We start from the raw sequence: 24681 nt of genomic DNA on the forward strand, positions 1-24681 counted from the left end.
AAACCTCCAGCGTTTGGGGTTCATGTGAGAGTCCTTTATAGCTATTTCGAGCAAAAGGGGAGCATGGTCTGAGTGTGTCTTGGCTAAATATTCACAGGATGAGACAAGATGGGTTTTTGCTGCATGAATAAAGAAGGTGTCAATCCTAGAGTAGCTGTTGTGCATATGTGAGTAGAAGCTATCTTCACGTTGAGATTTATGTCCCTCCCGCCATACATCGAGTAAATTTAGGTCTAAAAGTTCTTTTTTGAGGGCCTTAGCCGCTGAAGTTAAAGGTTTAAGGGTGGAGGAGGATCTGTCCATAATAGGGTCTAGTACCAGGTTAAAATCGCCACCAATTATAAGCTCTGAGGGGGTGCATGTTACTTTAAGAAAGAGGTTCACATAGAAGTTAGGGTCATCTTGGTTTGGTCCATAGGTGTTAAGCATAGTGACCAGTTGGTCTCCAATATACCCCCTGACTAAAATATATCTGCCCCCTCTATCCTTCTCAACTTGTTCTGCTTGGAAGGGAATCCCTTTCCTTATCAAAATAGCCACCCCCCTTGCAAGAGAGGTAAATGAGGAGTAAAGTATTTGACCTTACCATTGTTTTCCCAGTTTGCAATGCTCTGTATCAGTTAAATGGGACTCTTGTAGATAAACCACATCAATTGTATGCCTTCTAAGGAAGCAGAGAACTTTACGCCGCTTGGCCGGCTGGTTCAGTCCATTAGTGTTCTAGCTCAGAAACGTATAGGTTATGGCTGCGCACATGTGCTTGGTATAGCTACAGTTAGTAGATCACAGCAACAAAAGTTGTGTAGTAATTGAAAACATTGGTTGGCAGTACCTTGATGGGTTGACATATTTGGTGAGATAAGTAAAATAACCGCCCTGTCTGCTACCCACCCTCTCCCCTTCAACGCCCACCCACCCCGAGAAAGGAAACTGGCCTATGTTACTTCCCAACGTCATGCGTAGTAACAACATACACTACCCTAGCAAGTGAAACCAAGCTACCTAAACTGGGTCAGAGTATTTAAGTTATGTATAGGAACAACTCCATTATGAAACACTTCCAAAATTTCCCTAGATAATCTAGGGGGAGGAGAAATCTATTTTTATAAACTCAAATCTGAGATCTTAAAACGATCATTCAGGGTCCCTAGAATAAGGCTTGACATATTTTGAGATTGTAAGTAGTGTTCTGCCAACACCGGGGATGTGAAGGTGCGACGCCCTCCGGGTGGTCCAGGACCATGTTGGTAGGATGGAGTAGCCTAAAGGAAATGTTCTTGTCGTGCAGCTTCTGTCTCTGAAGATCATAATATTGGAGTTACCTTACTGGAGCGATCTTTTCTTCCGTGCCGTGTCGAGGATTTTCGTCACATCTGTAAAGCGAAGCAGACGGATCACCAGAGCCCGAGGGAGGCTGCCTTCATCGGGTCGGCGCTGGAAAGCCAACCAGCCTTAGGTTCTGCCGCCTCACTCTGTTCTCCAAATCGTCAAGCTTTTCTTTTAGACCGCTGATTTCTTCCTCTGTCTTCTTTTTATAGTCACCGAGGTCTTGGTGTAAGAAGTCGAGGCTTTCTGTGTGGCCAACCTGCTTGTCTTCAATCTCTTTAACACGTTGCCCCAGTGCACGGTTGTCACTGATAAGTGTTTCCACCGAGACAGCTAAAGTGTTCAACTTGTGATCCAATTTGAATTTTGTTGAACCCATTTTCCATTTCTTCATGAAACCATGTCGGCGGAGCTTCGGTGTTAGCCTCAGGCGGGCTAATGCTAGTGCTAGCGCTAGCCGTGGGCGATGCAGTTGGCTTTCTGCTTTTATCTTCTTTCATCGCTGCTTCAGCTTTTTTCGGAGGCATTTCCAGTTTAGTGGTGTTGGTTTATATTAATAGGCGTATAGGGCCGCCCGGCTCTGATTGAAGCTGTGTAGTAGACAAGAAATGTGTTTCCCGCCTGGATTTGAATAAAGCATGTGATGTTAATGTGACTGGACTGTGTGGTCTAGAAGCAGCCAGCAGGGAGGAGGCATGTTGGAGGTGGTCAGTACCAGCTCTTTTTCACCATCAATCCATTAAAAATCCACTATGTCTCAGAATTTGAGATTCAAGATTCAATACAAGATTCAATACTTTATTGCCACACAAACTTAGTTGTTAGGAATTTGTCTCAGTGTGCTCATATTAGAACAACATTAACAACAAGGACCTCAAGCATAATACAACAACATCCAGTAAGACTTAAAAACCCAAAGACTCACAAATGCATTGTAAACCAGTGTTTCCCCAACCACTCAAAAGTCAGGTTGTGTTATTCTGCCTTGCTAGATGAATATTTTTTTTTATTAAATATTTATTTTTGGCATTTTATGCTTTATTGGACAGATATAGTGAAAGAGAGACAGGATGGTATGGGAGAGAGAGCGAGGGGAGGACATACAGCAAAGGACCGCAGGCCAGACTCAAACCTGGGTCACTGCGGGTAGGACTGAGCCTTGTGGTACACGCTCTACTCGGTGAGCCACCGGGGCGCCCCACTAGATGAATATTATTATTACGTGTTTCAGTGGAGAGTTTTATTGTCAAATGATGTACAGTACAGTACAGTACAGTACAGTACAGTACAGTAGAGTAGAGTAGAGTAGAGTAGAGAAATCTTTATTATCCCCAATGGGGCAATTCATTTCGGAGCAAGCAGTTAGTTAGAATACACAATAACATCAAGGGAACATATCACACAATATAATTTATATCCAACAAAAAGCTGTAGGCCTACATACCCCTAGGTATGCATAAGCAGAGAAAGGGCCTTTTTTTACACGATAAACTGCAGTTACATATTTAAACCTGCAATAAGCGATATCAGACCTTATAACCAATCCTGAAACTAATGTGTGCTATTTGGAGATTTCATTGAGACATAATGATATAAACTAATATCCACACACACGGGCCAGCTGTGTTGCTGTTTTCACCTCTTTTCTAAACCTTGTTGTCAAATTCTGCAACGGAATGAAGTTTCTCCTGGTCCATTCAGTAGCTTTTCAGTTTTTTAAAACTAGCTTGTCTCCTCCCTCGCTGTTTAAAAGCGGCACACACCCCCTCTAATTCCTGAAAAAAAATGTCGTAATGGTGGAATCGATGAAGCGAGTGAGTAAACTTGTTAAACTAGTAGACTTGCTACCTACCTCTTCACTTGGCAAAATCTGGCAACGCAAGACTGTAGCCGCCGACACTTCTCCTTAGGTACGTTTAGCTTAGCTATTAGCCTTTGCTGTGCTTTATTTGCAAATGTGTTGCGGTTTCTGTCACCCTCCAGTGGTAGGAAAATTGCTTATTGCCTCTGGGATAAAGGAGTGCCAAAAACTGCTAGATTTAGGTTCCCACCAAATCTCTTTCAATAAATCATTTTGTATTTCCAGAGTCTCCCTGATTGAAGTTGACAGCAAAAACATGCAAACAGGAAATGAAGCGTAATTCCTAAATGCTTTATGCTAGAGCAACCAAATTTCACACACATGGGATGGACTCCAAAGAGTGACAGACCACATTTTGTCTTGCTCCATAGTGTCACCATCAGGCCAACCTTGCAATAGCAACAATTTTTCTTTATTTTCTCCTAACAAATTTCCTTAATCTCCACCAAATTTTACACAAACATATATCAACTGCCTACGTGATCTTTGTATCACAGATACTTGTAACTGTTGGACCGTGACATGAAAAAGAAGACAACAAAGAGGCACAAACAGGCGACCCGAAGTGTGTCAGACCACATTTGGTCATGCTGAATAGCGCCACTAACAGGACAAATTGCCGATTTTTCAAATGGCAATATGTCAGGCACCATTTTACCTGCAGTTGCAGGACTGTCACCGAAATGTTGTAGCTTTGAGATGTAGAACTTCTCTAAAATGATGAATCAAACTTATGTTCTGACTATCAAATTATTTATCCCATAAGCTTGGACCCCACTAATGGCTGCTTGTTATATTTATTATTATTGTTGTTTTGAAAAAAGTGCAATGATTGGCCAAAATGACAAGTGTTCTGTTGTTTAGGCAGTTCATTTTATGCAGAAAAAATTTGGTAATTTTGCAAGTTCGAGCAATTTCTAGCAAATACTGCTGAGATTGATTGAATTTGTATTAATTATTGCAATCGCAAAATCCCTCTGGGAGGGACTTATTATTGCATCAGGGCTCCTCTCCAGCCTAGTGTGTTGAAGCAGGAAAGGCCTGGTTGTCGCCTCAGGCCTCACTGCTCTGCATGTGATGGGGAAGCTGATATTGTGGTGGATTGCATGAAGCATGCTGAATAACTCTATTGTCGATAAACATGCCAGCTGCATGCCAGCAGCTTTATTTTAGGAGCATGACCAAGAGCTCACAAGTACTTTGTTTTTCTGTGTCAGTCACTGAAGTTTATTTTTGGCAACTGGCAGTTAACAGTTAACATAACTTGTCAGGAAAATACTGCATCATACTTTCTGTGACATGACCGGAAATAACGTCACTGAATATCTCCTGACCTACTTCCCATGCAAGGATGTCATGAAAGTTGAGGTAATTCTCAGGACATTGGGGAAAATATTGTTCTGAGAATTTTCAGTGGTTGATATAATTGATAATATAATAAATCTCCATTAACATAGGAAACCATTAATGACAATTTGCAGCTAATAGTGTAATAATCCTGTTAACGAAATACATTTACCATTAATGTAATAAAAGTTACTTATGGTTATGTAATAACGTTTTTCCTGTTAACACAACAATGATTATGTTATTGAATTTTACTACAGAAGGGTTGAAATTCTAGAAATGTAAGTTGTTTGCAGTGATCACCATGGACCTCTTCATTGATGTAACCTGGGGTCATTGGGTGTTTCGGGTCTTTCTGAGGTTGATCAGGCCCCAGCTTGTGTCCAAGTAGCATTGGTCATCCACGGCTCACTCCTCTTGATCCATAGCCATCTGGATGCCTTTTCTGCTGTATCCATGGTGGTTCTGATGGCTTTCCTCTTGTGTGTGCTAGTGATTCCCAGGAAGCTGTAGGCCTTGCAGAGAGACTGGCCAGCAAATCCTCTACAGCCCACATCGATAGAAATACACCGAGCACGCCACCCCTGCCTGCGACACTCCTTCACCAGGTCATCATACTTGGCTCTCTTCCTTTCATTGGCCTCCTCCATCTGTTCTCCCCAGGGGACAGTCAATTCCAGCATGACCACCTGTCTTGATTTTCCTGACAGCAGAACGATGTCTGGCCTGAGTGTGGTTACGGCAATGGTGTCTGGGAAATTGAGCTGCCTCCCTGTATGTCGACCTTCACTTGCCAGTCATCAGATGTTCCTAGGAGCCCACTTGATGTCTTTGGGCGAGGCCTAGGCTCCTCTCCTGCTCTCACAAAAGCGATGTTCTGGCTTCCTGGGCCTAGGAGTTGCTGCGGTTGATGGCACTATCAATGGTCTCCGCGATCACCTTCAAGTCAAGTCAAGTTTGTTTATTTATATAGCCCTTTATCACAAGCATGTCTCAGAGGACTTTACAGAGGATGTGTCTAGCTAGATCTAATTATTATTAATTATATAGGACAAACACAGGGTAGGCAAGAGCAGATTCTAGCAAGACAAACAATCTACCTATTCTACAGCCTAACCTACCCATCACCCCCAGCCTTAGACCTTAATGCACACAAGGAAAAACTCCCAAGAGAAACCTTAGTAGGAAAACTTGGAAGAAACCTTGGGCGGGCTGAGGCAAATAGGGATCCCCCCCGGGATGGCTTAGCGTGCAATAGATGCTGGGCAAAACATTGACAGAGTCATGGGCAACAATAATGACAGGAGAAAACAGAGAGACACAAAAAGAAGGAGAGGCAGCATGCGGCGATGAGAAGGGGCTGAGGCCAGCGCTAAAAATTCAGTGAGATGAGGGCAGCAGTCGTAATTCAGCGTCCAGGTGGGAACAGCGGCAGGGAAGAGCAAGGCCAGCACTGACGACGAAGAGCCAGGGCAGCACCTGCCACTGCCAGGTAGAACACTGCACTGGAGTCAGAGAAGAGGAGAGAGAGGAAGCCGCGTACACACACACACAACACAACCAGACACACACACACGTACAGAGGAAGGGGAGAAAACAGCTACACACTGAACACACAGGGTCAGAGACATGATAGGTGGGAGCAGCATCACAGATGGGACTGAGGCCGGCGCCGACGACCACTGCACTGAAGTCTGAAAAGGGGAGAGAGGAAGGGGAGAAAACAGCAGCAACAGAACACACAGGAGACACGTTGGGTGGGAGCAAGACCAAGGCAGGCACTGACGACCGCCAGGCCGGAGCAACACCTGTCCACTGGCAGGTGGAACACTGGACCGGAGTCTGAGGAAGGGGAGAGAAGACAGCTGCACACAGAACACATGGAGTCAGAGCATGGCGGGGTGGGAGCAGCAGCAGGGATGGGACTAAGGCAAGCACTGGCGACCATTGCACTGCACCGGAGTCTGAGAAAGGGGGAGAGACAGGTGCAAACAGAGACAACGAACACACGGAGAGAGAAACATCCAGGTGGGAGCAGCATCAGGGATGGGACTAAGGCCAGCACCGACGACCATCAGAGCCGGGGCAGTACCCGTCTGCTGACAGCAAGAAGACTGCACAGGAATCTGAGAAAGGGTGGAGAAAACCAGCCATGCACACACACACACACACACACACAGAGCTGTGCAGAAGCAGCGCAAAACCCAGACATATTTGGGCACAGACACGCTCGTACAGACATCAGATAGAAAGTGTAACCAGGAAGCAGCCCTATGCTATGTTCCCAATTGCAAATTTCTATATAAATACTGTCTAGGCTAGGGTAAGAGAAAAGACTGTGTGGAACCCAAGCCAACAGTGCTATGGTAGGTCGTATGATTGCAAGAATAAATAGGTTTTGAATCTAGATTTGAAGATTTCGACAGAATTAACTTCCCTGACTGTAAGAGGTAGCTGGTTCCAGAGATAGGGAGCTCGGTAGGAGAAGGCTCTACTGCCTGCTGATTTTTTCTTGATTCTAGGGACAGTAAGGTAGCCAGCATCCTGTGTGATCGGAGGGCACGAGGGGGAATATAGATAAGGGATGATGAGGTCGGATAGATATGATGGTGCAAGCCCATGTAATGATTTATAAGCTAACAGAAGCACCTTAAAGTCAGATCTGGCTTGAATTGGGATGTGGTCAAATTTTGTAGTTCTGGTTAGTATTCTGACGGCAGCATTTTGCACAAGTTGTTTTTTAATACTGCAGTTAGGTAGGCCAGAGAGTAAGACTTTACAATAATCCAGTCTTGATGAAACAAAAGCATGTATTAAGGTTTCAGCATCCGTCGTATTTAGCAGGAAGCAAATTTTCGAGATATTGCGAAGGTGGAAAAATGCTATCTTAGTGATTTCTTTAATGTGAGCATCGAATGAGAGAGCTGAGTCAAAAGTAATGCCAAGGTTTTTAACTGTGGGACTCTGAGTAATTAAGCAATCCCCAAAGTTTAGAGTAAGGTCTGCAACAAGAGTTGGGCAGTTGGGTTTTTGGGCCAACAACTAGCATCTCAGTTTTGTTGGCATTTAGTCGCAAGAAGTTTTGTGACATCCAATTCAGGACTTGGTCGTGGCGCCATCGGTAACGTCCCTCTCCCAAGGCTTTGGAGCATGAGCTGAGGATGTGTTCCAGAGTCCCTCTTCTTTGGCACAATTTGGATTGGGTTTTTCTTGTATATGTTGTTTGTCTACAACTTTTCTGTTTGTCTTGATGCTGCCTTCTTGGCCAGGTCTCTCTAGAAAAAGACACTTGATCTAAATGTGACTAACATGATTGATTAAAGGTTAAATAAAATAAACCCTGCCCTGAGAGCTTTAATTCTGAGCTTTTCTGTGAAGTCTCATAATACCATAAAATTGTCTGGACATACCTCTTTACACACTGTATATACGTATAGTCTTTCACATATTTTCTCATTCTCAATTTCTATATTTTTTTAAAAGTCATAATGCACAAATCTCATATTGTCTTTGTGTCTCAGTAAATTCTGCTGCTACTGATCCTACTGCTGCTATTTTGCATCCTGTTAATTTACTTTTTTTTTAACACATTTTCATTCAGTCTGAGTGTTAGAATAGTCAGCTATGTACGTTTATGTAACCCCCGTCTGCTCTATTCTTATTAATATGCTAGGCGTACATTCACCTCAAAAAACTGCCTATATGATGAGAAAGAAAGAAAGAAAGAAAGAAAGACAGCACTGCTGGTATCCAGCATCTGCACCTAATGCCATATAGCCAGTTTTTAAATACTCAACTCTGTTTTGACTGGATAGTTATATTTTTAACTAATTATACCCTGGAATGTACTCTTAACCTGTATATATTTATTTTTTCTCTACTAATTTAGCTTCCTATAAGTGCAATTACTCAGGTTCCAACAGAGAATCATGTGCTAGGCTATAGATAGGCTATAGACAAGAGTCCTATTTATATAGTTTATACAGTATGTGTGTATACTGTATATATATACTGTACATACTGTATATAAACTAGAAATATACAAGTATTAATAAGTAGAATATATATACTACTAATACTTGTATAGGCCTATTACCTCTTGAGAAGAAAAAGAGCAAAAGAAGAAACCTAGCATGGTGAGCTGTATGACCGTCGGCATTGTTTCTACACAGACAACATTATAAAAGATAAGACTTGATGATATCATATGGGTGCAGGAAAGCTGTTCTGGATTGTTCCAGCCCAATTTAACCCCTGCAACTACATGCAGACATGGCAGTACAACAAGGACCTAACGGAAATACTGCATGTGAGATGCTGGACCTTCTGGCAAGCACAAAAACTCAAAAACCAGCTTCCCCCACAGTGTACTTCCTAACAAGTCACGTGTAACTTTGACTCTGAAAGCAATGCCTTTGTCTCTTTAAGAAGAGAGGCGGGGTATGAAAAAGCCATGACTGTTTTCCCTCCTCCTCCTCCCTTCTCTCTGTCCATCCTCCTCCTCTCTTTCTCCAACGCTGTAATTCCTCTCAATAGTTTGGCATTTCCTCTGAGCTCACTGGTTGAGACAGGTAGAGAGACATAGAGAGAGAACAGAGAGTTTGGGGGGAAAAGGGAGAGGGAGAGCGACAGAGGAGAGAGAAAAAAAAGATGGAGAAAGGGAGGGAGAGAGGACAAGATTTATAAAGGGGGGGTTTTCTAGCTTTCTGTATGAGTTTGTGGTGCAGCTTCAGTTAAAGAGAAAGAGACCAACTTCTGCTTCCTCTGTGAGCAGAAGGGAAACAGGAGCTGAGTTTGGCAAGCTGACTGGTGGAGCTACAGTCATCGGTTTCCAATGCTGAGAATATCTGACAACCTGTGTTGGGACACAGCAAGGAAAAAAGTCGTCAAGAGGAAAAACTAAAGGAGAGGACACTCAGAAGGCTAAAAAAAAAACATAAGAAGGGAGGGTAGAAAAAGAGAAGAAAAGGAGGAGAACATCTACTGGAGTTGGGCGTGTTTGAGAGTGTGTCAATATGGGTTAACCTTAAACAAACCCTCTTCCTGCCCTCGGGCATATACAGTATGTGTCTTTATCTCAGCCAACGCATACAGCCTAAACAAAGTGGGGAGAAAGAGAGAGGCGGAGGTGGAGAATGAGTGTCTATACACTCAACCTCAGGGTCTTTTGGCCTCTCTTCACCTGCATGCTGACCGGCCTGGTGGTTCTCCACCACATCGGCCACAGACTGAGCCCGGAGCCGAGCCCCGACCTTGGACACCAACTGGACGGCTGCTCCCATCCAGGCCCTCCGGTCCTGCTGTCCCTCACTAAACTCCTCCTGGCCATCGCGCTGTGCTTCCTCTTCATCAGGTAGATATCATCAACACTACAGGTCCTTAAAAAGTATGGAAAAGTCTTCAATCCAGTTATAGATCTTTCTTTTTCACCATGTAATGACAGGTTTCTTTGCGCTGCATGTCCACTCTTAGATAAAGACAGAACAGGGTTAGTAGTACAATATGCGTCCTATCTGCTTTACTAACCACAACTGGACTTCTTGTCCCCTAACATTTAATTTCCTGTTATACTTCCCATTTATAGTTTCACAATTTGACTGGGTGGTTAGCACTCACAGCAAGAAGGTCCTGGGTTTGATTCTCAGTCTTGGTCCTTTCTGTGTGGAGTTTGCATGTTGTCCCCGTGTTTGTGTGGGTTTCCTCCCACAGTCCAAAGACATGCAGGTCAGTTGAATTGGAGACTCTAAAATGCCCCTATAGGCGTGAATGTGAGTGTGTTTAATGTAGTATGGAACATGATATATCATAGGATATGGTATATAAAGATGGCCCTTTGAGATATAATGCATTAGCTGTTATCTGTGTTAAAAGTATATGTGCTGGAGCCAGTGCTACATGAATTTCCCTCTGGGATAATAAAGTTTTAACTTAACATGCTTGTGATAAAGGGTTATATATATAACCTTGACCGGACTTCAGTCAGAAACAGGCTGGTTTTGCCAGCTTTGCTTCTTTATTTTGGTTTTTAAATTACTCTTAAATTCAATTCCAGGGAGCACTGAAAAGGTCTTGAACAGTCTAAAATGTGGCTTTCTGAAACTTGAAAATACCCAACACTTGTGGTCAGAAGAACACAATTTGACTCGGCTCACTTGGGATCCAGCTGGAAATGAAATTAGAATTTATTTAGAAGAATTTATTTTTTGCCATGGAAAATGTCAATGCATCTATGTAGAACATGAAGTCAAGGCCTGTAGCATTGTGAGCACTGTAATAAAACATAGAAGGCCCACACTTCCTTGAGAAATCAACTGTTTCAGACTTTGTGTTAGTGCTGCTAAATTGATATATTTTACTCCAGGAGCTTAGTTTACTTAGGGAAGAGAAGAAACTGCTTAGCTTGTTTAATCAACTGAAGTGAATAGAAATCATGCTATCCAGCTTATTCTGTCACAACACAGTTTTGATCAATCAGTATTAGTCCCTGTAAAAGTCACCTCCAAATCATTCATGTAGCACAATATTAATTGTGCATGCATTGCTTGGCCACCTTCAATGGTTTTATTTCCTTCAGTAGTTTTATTTCTAAAACCAGGTCTAAAAACCTGACGAATAACAATTGCAGTAACAGATGCAGAATGTATTTATATATTTATATATTCTATTCATTAAAAAATGCCATCAGCTATCTGAAAAGATGACGTGATGATGTATCTGTGTGGATATGTCTGACTAATGCCTCTCATCCCACGTTTCTCGAGCATGATATTCAGATTGAATGGCCATTTCGTTACCACTCCGTTATTGAGTCTGAGATTGCCTCCATGTTAGCTGTTTTCTGTGTGTGTGTGTGTGTGTGGGGGGGGGGGGTGTTGATTATGTTGTTTAAGGAATGATTTCAACAAATAGTATTATGCCGAAACGCCAATGAACACCAAAGCAACACCAGACTCTCTGAATCGCTCGACCAAATCTGAAGAGTGGGTGGGTCGCGATTCAGGAGGCTGGAACCAGGCTAATGTTTCTCCAAAAGTCATGTCAACATCTCACCGATGTTTTCTTATCATTAGGTACTGCTCCACCCATCCAGGAAGGGCCAGGAAAGGAGCTGCCGGGCCCACTGATGTACTTCCAAAATCAAGCGCATCTCGACGTGAGTTGTTGGAGGAGTACTACAATCAGTGGGTGCGTCTCTCTCCACATGTGGTGGGCCACAGCAAAGCCAATGTAGCCAAACTCATTGGAGACTTGGTGAGGGTGGGTCGTGCCGACGTAACCCCAGAATCCTCCCTGGCCTTCAGGGGCGACTTCTTACAGGTGGGTGTTGAAGGGTGTGGGAAGAAAGGTTGAGTCTAGCTATTTGATGACTGAACAAAAACACTGGGGGAAGTGAAACAGAGAGTGTAGGCCCCAGAACATTCTCCCTCTCAGTTTTAGTACAATTGAAACAGAAAAATGCCCTGAAACTTGCCCAGAAAATTTGCAATGCACTTCTGTTCAATTATATAATTATAAATAACTAGCAAAACAAATTCATGGTTTTTCAGATGAAAATGTATGTATTATATATATATATACAGTATATATATCCTTCTGAATAATATTAAATTTGTTAAAATGGCCAGCATTCCCCTTTAATTGTGATACTTTGGTATAATCACCATAAACAAATGAGACCATGTGGAGACAATTCATAGCCTCTGTCTCACGCCAGTGGTATTGTTGGTTCTCTTCTTTCTCACTATTAAGACCACATTTCTCATAAATGCCATTGCTTCCTGTCACAAAGATGATGTTGCTAACATAAGGGCTTTACCTCTGTTGGTGCTGGCAGAACAGTGCCCTCTTCTATTTACAATTTACAATTCAGGCATTTAGCAGACACTCTTATCCAGAAAAAACATGAGATGAGGGTTATTATGTTTGAACATACACAAGCTGTACACTCATGGCAGCACAATACACAACAGATTAGTTCTGTATCCTGTTCAAATGGGTCGCTTCCTCAAATATTTTTTTAGCCATGATTCACAAGATATACCATCTGTTTTTTTCCAGGAAATATCAATTATTCTTTTTGCACACATACAGGCAAATCAAAATGAAATCAACTTTTTTTTTTTTCGTCTTTTTTTTTATTACAATTATTCCATGGAAACCAAAGATGATCCAAATAGTTAAAAATACAGATTTTAGGGTCCAAGGGAATTTATATTCCTGTAACGGTTGAGACAGTGTTAATAATTGTGGACCAAAACCAGATCTGGGACAATTCCATGTCATGTGGATAAACTGTCCACTCTCTTATTTACATTGCCAACATATATCTGTGTTGGAGGAATGCATTAGTTTCATTAGTTTTTATAAATGTAAAATGTATAAGCTTGTTACGAACAGAATTTTAAACTTTGCGCGAAGTCTTCCAAATTTTCTGCCAAGCTTCATGGCTTAAAGTATCTCCAGTGTCTTTCTCCCAACTAATTTCTAAAGCATGGTGACTTGATGGTTCTATAGTAATAAGTATTTCATATATTTGGCTTGCAATATGTTGGTTAGATTTTGTGATTTTATTACCTTTTGATTCTATTTCTGTTATAGCTTTAAGTTGTTTTCCACCCAATAGTTTGAGATCTTAGCTGTCGTTTTTATGTTTTATGTCATAAATATAATTTATGTCTTCAAAGGTTGCCAGGTCAGACATTTGGGACACCTTTTGATTCCCATTCCTGGTTTATAAATGGTCTCTCGAATCCCTCCATTTGGCAATATTGTCAATATTGTTGCGAGGGGAGATTGTGTCCCATCAAATTTCAGATACTTTTGAAGACTGGATGTTATGTCACAGGAAGGCTGAATAATAGGGTTATTGATGGTTGTCTGATATCTCAGATAGTACCATAGACTATTCAGGGTTAGAGTACAGTCTTGTACAATGTCGTTCCCCATTGTTTCCCAAGATGCTGGAAATAACTCCATTTTGTAAGCCCATTTTAACAAATACCCAGCTTGATAATATTTCTGTAAACTAGGTTGTTCAAGACTGCCTTTATCTCTGTCCATGGTCAGCTTCTGGAGGTCTATCCATGGTGGTTTATTGTCCCATAAGAATTTGTTGAAGGGAAGGGGAATAGCATTTAAAAATGTATGAATTCTAGGTCTTTTCTTTAAAAAATCTCAATCTTCAAAGAAAAGTAAAATAAAACATTTCTCCTATCAGCAATTGTGTTGAGTTAGTAAGCAAGTGTAAGTATAATAATCCAAGAACAGGATTGGGGGAGGGCTGAGCCCTGGTTCAGGTAAGCAGTCCTGTTTTGTGCCATAAAGCAATATCTCTGTGCTGTAAAGCAATCAAGCAGATTTTCTACCAAATCTGCCCCGTGGCACACTTTATAAAATGCAGTGTGGAGGCTGGTAGAGGCTGCCAATCGTCTCAGCAATGGTCTTGTTTTTTTTTTACAGTGTATACTAATGTCCCAGAATGAATGCTACACATAGCACCTTTTGTAACAGTGATGATATCAATAACCCCCACCGACTCCGATTGCAGGTTGGCAGCTCATATGAGGAACACAAGGTGGGCTCTCCAGACTGTTTTGACATCCTGGTACCTCTGAGGCTTCCCAGGGGGCTGAGAGTGGATCCCAGGTTCATCTGGGGGCAGGAGATGGCAGAGGGGGAGCAGAAAGACACCAGACAAACAGAGGAGGTGAAACAGACATTTTGCAAAGTCAGGAGGACGCAAAGTAAGAGGCACAAGAACAGGCAAGGCAAAGAGGAGAAGAAAGAGGACAACCGGGTGAAGGAGAAGGATGTGGCCAAAGAGGAAGGAGTAACATCGAGGAAAGAGGAAGATGGAAAGAAGCAGGAACCAGAATGGGGGCCAGTTCCTCGGTGTAGCCTGGAGGTTCCCCCTCATGAGGAGTGGCTCCACAAACACCGGGCCTTCACTGACACCTTCCTCCGGCTTCACCCTCCACCCTCCCTGGGGAGGTCATTGCAGGGGTCGGTGGGTGGAGCCAAAGCATACAGGCTGAGCCCACAATCTGTCCTACGCTGGTTTTACCCGGCAGTCCAGCGCTGCTTAGCAACGGTGCGCTATCCATATGAACAGCGCTGTACACTGAGCTTGACGTTGTCCAATCAACGGCTGCAGCTCCGCCTTACCCCACGCTCCGACTACATCTGCTGCCACATCTCCATGGTGATTCGCCTGCTGCCAGCCCTGCCACTCGGCGACGGACTCTACCTTGTTCCCATGGACACCATCGCCATCTCGGATACCTCCACCAAGATGAAGGTTCTTGAAGACAAAGACCTGTGGAGGCTCCACTTCCCTCGCCACGAGCAGAGACTCCTTGGTTGGCTGAGAGCGCGAGTTCCTCAGGGCTCGTGCCACCTTAAGGTCCTCCAGCTTGTCAAGGCCATTCGTGACCTTGGAGCTCAGGCTCTGGACAGCCAGGGGGCAATGCTATGGAGATCTGTGCTCTCCTCCTATGTCTTGAAGACCGCCTGGCTGCAGTTGCTCCTCAGCACACCCCCAGAGGTCTGGAAGGAGAGCTATCTAGTGGCACGAGTGGAGGACCTCATGAGAAACCTCAGGGAGCTCCTCCAGAAACGAGCTGTGGCTCACCTCTTCTTCGGAGGGGAAACTTCTACCAGATTACTGCCTGACTCTGTGGTTCTCCCTAAACTGGTGAAGGAGGCTACAGCAGGGGATCATGGGGGTTTAGGTGGCAACCTTTGGGCAGGGATCCCTCCAGCATCTTTGGACCTGGTATCAGGTCGGCTTGCCTACGCCTGGACCCACCTTCACAGGCTGATCAGGCTGAGTCGACCCCAGAGGAGTAATGGACTGGGGAGGGCAGGACACCAACACTGCCAACACCAAGATATGGACTAACACTCTCAAAATGTAGAGGAGACTGTTTTAGTTATATTATGCTATTGGAAATGTATGAGCTTAAAGGAATAGTTTCCCCCAAAATGGAAATTCAGTCATTGTCTATGCACCCCCAAGTCAGTCAAAACTCCATTGAAATTGGAAGGACCACCAATCTTTTCACAGCTCCTTAAAAAGTTGTAAAAAGTCCAATATTTACCTCATTATCTCCTATACCTTCCTCACTGATAATGCTTTGTTCTAGTACCCCACAGTAGCAAGCAGTCTTCCACCAGAGCGCTGTAGTGTGCATGCATGACTAGAGCATTGTCAGTGAGGAAAATATAGGAGATAATGAGGTAAAAATTTGACTTTTGGACCCACAGTGCAATTGTTTGACTACAAAACACATGGATTATGCTACACAAGCTCTTTAGAGAAATTTGATGGACATTTTATGCTTTGTTTTAAGCTGTTAAAAGATGCCCCCATTAACTTCAATGGTTTGGGAGCATGCTAAGATTGAAATACATGGGCAAACTTGCTGTGTGTTTGGTGGTCCTATGAACTTCAATGGAGTTTCATTTTGTGGTGAAGTATTCCTTTAACACTGCAGAGGAACGGAGCTTGATTGATGTTTTATCCTCACTTAAACACCCAAGTGTTTACTGTAAGCCATAGTACCCACATTTGCACCATACAAAACTCCACATTGCTGTTATCCTAGCACTAACCCATAGGAAACAGGGTGCATGCTTCATTTATGTTGGCAAATCACCAAATTCAGCACACATGTTGTCTCTGCTAGTGAATTATATAAGCAAAAGGTTTTAAATTTATAGTTATTGGTTCATGGTTATTTGATGCAAACTATGAATTGGTTTATTCTGGTATGAAAAATGTGTTTATTTATAAATGTTTGACTGCAAAAATATATTTATGATATGATCAAAGTAGACATAATTTGCAGGGTAAATTCCATCTTCAAATGTAGAGATTGTGATTAGGAAAATGAAGGGAAATGGCACACACCCACTAGTGGTATTTTCCCTTATGAACAACCCTGTCATTCAGATGTTTTAAATTACACAGAAAATAGGTACTATTTAGAGTGGATTTAAGGCTTAAATAAACAGCTGCTTGATGTCATTGTTAAGTCAGATGAATAACAACAGGGCCAAAAAACTGTGGACCTGTTTTTCATTTCCTTTCATTTTTGATGGAAATCTGTTCAAAGTCTTTGGATTCTTCACAGTTCCTTATTTAATGTCTAATGTGTTCTACCAAAGCATAAAAATGTGTGTTTGTGTACATGAAAGCAAATGTTTTATCAGTCAGGAGACTGTCTTGTCAGTGTTAGGCTTCAATGTTTTGCTGCTGCTCGCCAGTGGCGGAGTAAGGGTTTCGTTTCAGGGGGGAGGGGGGTGAAAAATACTCAAGGGGCCCCACAATTTTTTTTTTCATATTTTACAATGGGGATAATAATGTCAAAAGCTACCTACAACATTATTTCGAGTGTCAGGCGCACATATTGCTACAAAAAATAGCAAGGCGATATGCAGGTTCAAAGCAGTTGACCTACGACTTCCACATACTGGAGACAATCAAAATAATATTCCCTCAAAAGTGGCTCAACTTCCTCCTGCTAGAGGAAACATGACAAAAAAAAGTCAGCTCTCAAAATATCAGTCATTAAAATGTATTATTATTATTGGCTGGAGGGGTGTTGATTAATTTCAGATAACTGCATGGCTCTGACATAGGCTAGTAGTCCTTATCACTAGCTGCGGTTACATGAGACATTTTTTTTCATTCTGAAGTGAAATCATTCTAATGGAAGATTGCCACACAAGTGTTTACATGAGCGCTAAATATAACGATCGCATTAAGATGTGCGTTTACATGCTCCAGTATGTAATCAGAATAAAAATTTCTGACATGCGCAAAACACCGAATCCAGCACTCTAACATGAGTTTACGTTTTTAAAAGATGGACCTGCGTCGGTTATTTCTTTACTGCTGTTCTTTCTGATGAAGCAACAGTTTTATCAAAACATACAACTCCATAAGTGTCAGAAAAAGACGTTTTGTTTTGCCCCCGCAATGATTGGGTCCATATGTAATTTTCACCGCTGTAAACCGAAACTGGCCCGGAGAGGCGGAGTCAGGGCTTGATATAAAAACGGGCTGCGCTGCCTACATCAAGCCTAAGCGCCCTGGGATTAATAACAAGCACATCCATTCAAATCCTCCTGGAAAAAAAGGGTAACGTTATTGACGTTACTTACGTGAAATGCGCGAGCGTGAGTAGAAAGAGGCGAGATAAAGAAAGTGATCGGAATGAGTGTTTACATGACAAAATTTTATCCATCGACCGGATTATGAGAGGGTTAAACCACCCCTCTCAAACGGAATGAAATTTCATTCGGATCAGGCCAGTTTATTCTGATTGAGGCGTTTATATGAGGCATTTTTATTCTGATTGGGCTGCTATTCTGATTAAAAGGCTCCATGTAAACACAGCTGTTCCAAATTAATGCACCTCGTTGAGAGGTGTTTACAAATTGAATGCTATTATTGTGTACAAGGGTACCAGTTAGGAGATGGGCATCACTTATATGGCATCAACAACAGCTTTTGTAAAACCAGAAATACACTTATTTTTAGTTTATTAACATTCCTCACCATCTAATCACCTGAAATCTGCTGGCCTGTCTCCTGTCATCCTGCCTCCATTTGGCTCTGTTAAATAGAGCAGTGCATGTATTCAGAAGTTACAAGACTGATGACTGTCTTTTTAAAAAACTACATTCAGATTAACTCAAAGATGATATATGATACACCACTGCAACATATTTAGCTAACATTACAGTCAAACAACAATAGATAGCTAAATGACAATGACATGTCTGTCTGTTTACAAGTTAAATTCACACATTGTTTTATCACTCACATTGGGTTGAAATTAAGATCTATTAATTAATATCTAGTTTCTTCTTTCTCAACATTTTCACAACACAACCTGTCAGCTCCGCGACTCACATTAAACAGTTTGTGCCTGTCATTTGATTGTGCATTTGTTTAACATGGCCCACTTCACCTGTTGGGTGGAGTCTTCCATTTTTAAGCATTGTGATTGGCCTGAAATCCAAACACGAAAACGAAAGATAAACTGTCATTATGTTGAGAAATGGCAGTGAGGTAACTGTTTGAATTTTGAGGATTTCATTACCCAGAAATCCTGTAAGGTGACATCAGTAACTAAATGTCTTTTTTTCCTTGTCTGAGGGGTAGAGGTGGTTTTTCAGTTTTTTGACAAATCTGGTACATGTTTCAGGTCCTAACCATAACTGCGGCCATACTCTAGATTTAGTTCAGTCAGAACAACTCCCATACTGACATCAATAAGTTAAATATAAATGGTTATGTACAAGATACAAAACACACACATCTTGTATGCTCCCGCGTTTTAAATGATCAATTTGCTGCAAAAATTTCATCTATTTTTACCAGTCTAAGAGAATGTATATGGCTCAGTTATGTCATCAAAATGATTTGGTAAACTGTTTTAACGACCTGTGTAAATCAACAAAATCAAAAATGCTGTTGCCCCTCTCAAAACTAAAACTGGTCACTTTAACTCCATGGTCAAATGGTATCGTTCGCAGCCAAAAAGGGGAATGTAGAAGGAAAGAGTGAAGGTGGAAGTCCTCCAAACTTCATGTTCATTATTTACAGATGAAAGACCTTCTGTCTTCTTATAATCAAAGCTACTAAGGCTGCCAGAGTTACATATTTTTCTGAGTTAATGTCTGCAAATCAGAACAATCCCAGGTTTTTATTCAAAAAAAAATTGACAGTCATATGGATTCTGCTCCTATTGTTGTCTCTACGTCATCCTCTGAGGACTGTGAGAAGTTTTTTATCTTATTTTGTGGACATTAGATTACATGTAATACACAATGGTATTAGACCACCCAATTTAATTGTTGTCCTCCATCAAATTGTCCAGTCTTATTGAGTCATTTTATGCCAATTTCTCTGCAGGATCTCATGGATACTGTATCACACATGAAACTTTCATTAAGCCCTGCTGATATTATTACCCACTAAATTCCTCAAAGATGTTATTGGAACCATTGCCCATTGTTTGCTAACTATTGTGAATAGCTCACCTTCTTTTGGCTATGTTCCTGATTATTTTAAACACACCAGCATTCAGCCTTTGTTAAAAAAAAAAAAAAAAAAAAGCCAGCCTTGACCCCACTATACCAAGTACGCCCATCTCTAAACTGCTTTTTATTTCCAGAATTTTGGAGAAAGTGTTCTCAAAGCAACTCCTAGATGTGGTCGAAAAGAAATAATGTCATTCAGAAGTTTCAGTCGTCATAGCACCTAAACTTACCTTACCTACTTACCTATGTCACAAATAACATGTTGATGAGTGCTGACACTGGTGAGTGTTCTGTGCTGGTGTTACTTGACCTAAATGCTGCTTTCGACACCATTGACAATGCTATTCTAATAAATAGATTGAGGCAGTGTGCTGGTGTCTCTGGGACTGGTCAGATCTGAACAGATCTTTCCAACAGGAATTTGACAATATCAGTTGGTAGCTTTATGTCATCAGCCTCTAAAATGACATGTGGGGTTCCCAGTGCTCAATTCTTTGGCAAATGTTGTTCTCTATTTATGTATATGATACCCTTGGGGGAAATTATTCGTCAGCATGATATTGCTTTTCACTTTTATGCCGATGACACTCAGTTATATCTATCAATTAATCACAATGATTTTATAGGCTGACCATTTTACATGATTGTTTGGCTGATATCAAGGATTGCTCACAACTTCCTCCAGCTAAATTCAGGAAAAAACTTCTTATTACTGGTCCTGAAAGCTTTTGCAAACAGATCCAGGAGTCCCTAGGCTCTTTTTACAAGCAATGTTATGCCTGTGTCAAAAAATATAGGTGTGTTGATCCAAACTTTAATTTTGAACAACAAGAAGTTGGTACAGTCATGCTATTTTCAATTGAGGAATGTTGACAAAATCAGTTTGTCTTTTTACAACACTGAACGGGTTATTCATGCCTTTGTTGCGTTGCATTTAGACTATTGTAATGCCTTGTTTGTCTGAATCAGTCTGCTCCAATTAGTTCAAAACTCTGCAGCAAGATTGTCGACAAAGACTAAGTGTATTACACGTCTTTGCATCTTTACACAGGCTTCCAGTGAAGTTCAGAATTGAGTTTAAAATTCTTGTAATTACATATAAGGCCTTTTATGACCAGGCATCTGAGTACATTGCAGAATTGCATCATCTATATCATACCACAGACCCTTTGAAGACCCTTAGGTCTTCAAACCAAGGACTCTTGGCTGTTGCAACATCAAAGGTCAAAGGGTGATAGAGCATTTGCAGCAATGGCACAGAGACTGTGGAACAGTCTACTTCCCATTGTTAGATTGGCTGAATCTGTTACTATTTTTAAATCATGTCTCCAAATTTGTACTTCTGTCAGTTTTTTCTATTTTCTCTGTAAAACACTTTGTAAACTGTTTTTTGAAAAGTATGTGCTATAAAGTTTATTATTATTTTTGTTATTATTCCTATTGTACTGGTACTTTATTATCAGGGTTCCAAGCATGTAGTGCTGGGAACCCTATTATATTTGTTAGGATTCTTCTTCTTCTTTTCTTTTTTCTCCAGTAAAAGTGTCTGCAGCTCAGAAACCATAAGTCATACAGCAACTACATTTGGCAGGTGGGCTCCTCTGCAATACAAATGAACTGATAAGCTTCAGCTGAAAAAATGAAGGATGAAGTTTGAAACGTTAGGAACTAGCTTTTAATCCATTTATATTTATTCATCATATTTAAAGTAGATACAGACAACTTTTCAACTTTCCCCCTTTGTCCCCCCCTAGTGTTTCCAAGTGGTATTGTTGTTTGCGCCGCTGTTGCAAAGACAACCAGATCACTTTCTGTTAGAGCCTAGCTCCGTGCAATAGAACAAACCATCTGTCTGCTTATCAACTCCTTGATCATAACATAAATATAGTAACTTTCACCACTGCTCATTTTAGAAAGGCCACTGCAAGAAAACGTGTCTTTGTTTAGATGATCAAACGGACAATGGATCATTTGTTTGTTTCTGGCTGCTAGCGTTACCTATCGTAGCTAGCAACATGGCTAACGTTGCTAACGCTAGCTACGATAGCTAAGGCTAGCAGCCAGAAACAAACATAGTTAGATGAATGTTTCTTTTGTTCCAGAAACAAACATAGATGTTTGTTTCTGGCTGGTCCTGGCTTCCTTGTAGCTCCTGGTTCATTTTCTGGCTGCTAGCGGTAGCGTTAGCAACATGGCTAACGCTACCGCTAGCAGCCTGCTACTGTCCAAACTACTACTGTCCAAAGCAAGAAACATTCCCAACTAGAAACCCCAATCTCAGTGCTATGATAGAGGGTAGTGTTTCCACTGTCACTGCGGTTGTTCCACCGCCTGCCATTTCCGCTACTGGGGATAGCTACCTTTTTTTTTGTTTTTTTTTTTGTTTTTTTTACCTCTTTTGGTTGCGCAATGGATGACGCACTTCCTTTGTGCCGTAAGTCGAGCCTTCATTTTCCCAGGAGATCGTGCCCGGTGGCAGACAGAATTGCATAGTAAAAGTGAGGCTTATAGAGAACCAATCTAAAGCCGATGGTGTCATTATTCTATAGCCATTACACTGTGCAATCAACATTTACTTCATAATGATAAGTTAAAGCAAAAAAGTTGTCTATAGGGTCTTTAATTAAACATCATAACAAGCCCTGCCTAAAAAAACAACTAGTATAAAATAACAGCTAGTATAATGCAACAAGCTACATCCAATGTGGAGAGGAGAGAGACAAGAGAGTGAGACAGACCATGGGTTGGTATGGCTGGGTGAACAGTGCGATGACAAATGTTATTCGAAAATATTGAATATTTGTAAACCCCTTAAATGTGACCAATAATTAATCATCACATAAAGAATTATTAATAAAATATAGGAATTCCTAATTATAAAAACTCTATTTTAAAAACTGTTCATATGATAAATATGACTCTATGCAGTGCTATAGACAATACACTTGCAAAGCAGCCTAGACAATTTCACAAGTTATCATCCTTGAGATTATTACACAATTAAACATATCTGGCAGCAAGTATCATTGTTTTCTCTTCCTCTCCAAGAACCACTGGGAGTTTGAATGAGTTTGAGAGGGAATAGAAATTAAGAAATGCACTTTCAAATTTTGAGAAGTATATTTTTTGGATATTTTTGTATTTTGGACATTCTAATAGAAAGTGCAATTCTGTTTCTACCTCTTGCAGTTCACAAGTTCACTGTTGACACAGCCTTTTGTCTTTGGGCATCCATTCTTTTTTGTATCTCCCTCTTTCAACATTCAGATTATGATCACTAAGCCTTAGTTTTGTAAGAATGTTTCATGCTTTTATGTTTTGAATGTTCAGATAATGAGTTAATTCAATTTTTCAATATAGAAGGGACTAAAATTGCAGTTTATTTTGTCATTTGGTTTCAGATTCCCAAAGTTTAGAATTATCTTCCTTCTGTTGTTTTAATTTTGTTTGTGGGTTATTGTTTCGGTGCTGGAAGTCAGCAGTGTTTGTGAGCTGCAAAGTAAGTTGAATCAGAGTGTTTTTATTACGAGATGTGGTGTTGCTTAATAGTGCTGTATATTTGATGGAATTATGGTCAGTGCTGTTAAGATGCTGCCAGAATTTTATGGCTCTTTTTGGATTTGTAGGTGTAAGGGAAAGACTGCTGAAAGATTTCAGCTGGACTTTTGTCCCATTTATCAAAGTTTGGGTAACAGATAGGGCCCCATACTTTACTCAGATAGGGCCCCATAGGGCCCCATGCTGGACTCCCATACAGCAGTATGGGTAGCAGGATAGACCGATATATTTTGAGCCATACCTTTGTAGGTATAGGTATTCTACCAAACTTTGACTTGATGGCATAAAATGTCATCTTGCTTCCTTTGTAGCCAAGCCAAAACTCTGAGCTGATGAGCTGATTTCCAGTCCAAGATAATTGTAATTTGTACTATGTTTAATTAAATATTCCTACAATATCGAAAAATCAGTGTAATATCAGTCTCATAAAGTTAATTATCAATTTCAATATTAATAATTAATAATTAGCTTAATAGTTAATCTTAATTAAACTACAACATTATACCTTTAGTTAACACTAAATTAATAGAATTCATAATTCAATGGTTTAAGAATAATGTGAGGTCTAACAGCAGAGGGTGGTTCATTCATGCATTATGTAATGCAGGCACAAGACCCTTTTAGAATCAGCACAATTTATTGAAGAAGAATATTAAAATTGAACACAAATGAATACAAACTATGTACAGGCGTGTGTGTGTGTGAACATGGATGAATGTGTGGGTACTGTTCTTGAAGCAGCGTGCATGAGATTCTGCAGGGAGCGCAATTAACCCCCAAGGCATAGTAGACATACATCATTCAATATATGAAAACCTTAACATACAAACAGACATAATTTCGAAATAGCTTACACAACATCCTATGTACAGACAATAGCAGGAGGAGGATGGGGCGGTGGAGGGAGTTTTGCAGCAACCTAGTAGCAGTGGTATCAATGAACAGCAGAGTAAGACTGCGAGCTGTTATTCTAGAGACTGCCTCATTGACTTATTTGAATGTGATTAGTGATTGAGAGTCAGCTGATGCTGATCAGCTGAAGAGTTGTTTAGATGAAACAGCTGATAGCCGATCAGCTGGGCGCAGGAACGGCTTCAGTGTTCTGCCTGAACTAATGCCATGCTCCATCTGTGCTGAACTCAATGGAATATGAGAATAATGATATGTGTTCATGTTATTTGATATTATGAGATCATGAAATCAGATAAAGATAAGGTAAAATACATGCAAAGCCTAAATGTGTGTATCAACAGTTAGATGTAATACATCACAACAATTCAACATTAGCAAACACATAATTTCCTTGTAAGACAGACTAAGTAGAGTTTACTGAATATTGTAAAACTACCATTTGTAGGCTACCATTCAAAGGGAATGTCTTTTTTATATATATATAACTATGGTGACATTTGTCACATTTTTGTCTTTGTTCGCCCTCATAGATAGTCACATAGAAGTTGTACTGCACATGGCATTTTAAAGTCCTATACTGCCATTGTGTGGCCAAAACCTGTAACAAGAGTAACTTGTTAACT

The 24681-nt window shown here is 41.0% G+C and overlaps 1 protein-coding gene across 1 annotated transcript; it reads left to right on the top strand.

Annotated features, from left to right (window-relative positions):
• Positions 1–9252: 9252 nt before the first annotated feature.
• Positions 9253–20987, top strand: LOC139643749 (inositol 1,4,5-trisphosphate receptor-interacting protein-like 2). The gene is made up of 3 exons (XM_071519010.1): positions 9253–9887; positions 11605–11851; positions 14082–20987. Exons 1-3 carry the CDS (start codon positions 9670–9672, stop codon positions 15432–15434), a joined length of 1818 nt encoding a protein of 605 aa, XP_071375111.1. The 5' UTR covers positions 9253–9669; the 3' UTR covers positions 15435–20987.
• Positions 20988–24681: the final 3694 nt, after the last annotated feature.

This window comes from Centroberyx affinis, unplaced genomic scaffold (assembly GCF_046629955.1).
Source record: "Centroberyx affinis isolate AG114_WGS23_722 - 3 ecotype Tasmania unplaced genomic scaffold, CSIRO-AGI_Caff_v1 ptg000647l_1, whole genome shotgun sequence".
Lineage (NCBI taxonomy): Eukaryota > Metazoa > Chordata > Actinopteri > Beryciformes > Berycidae > Centroberyx > Centroberyx affinis.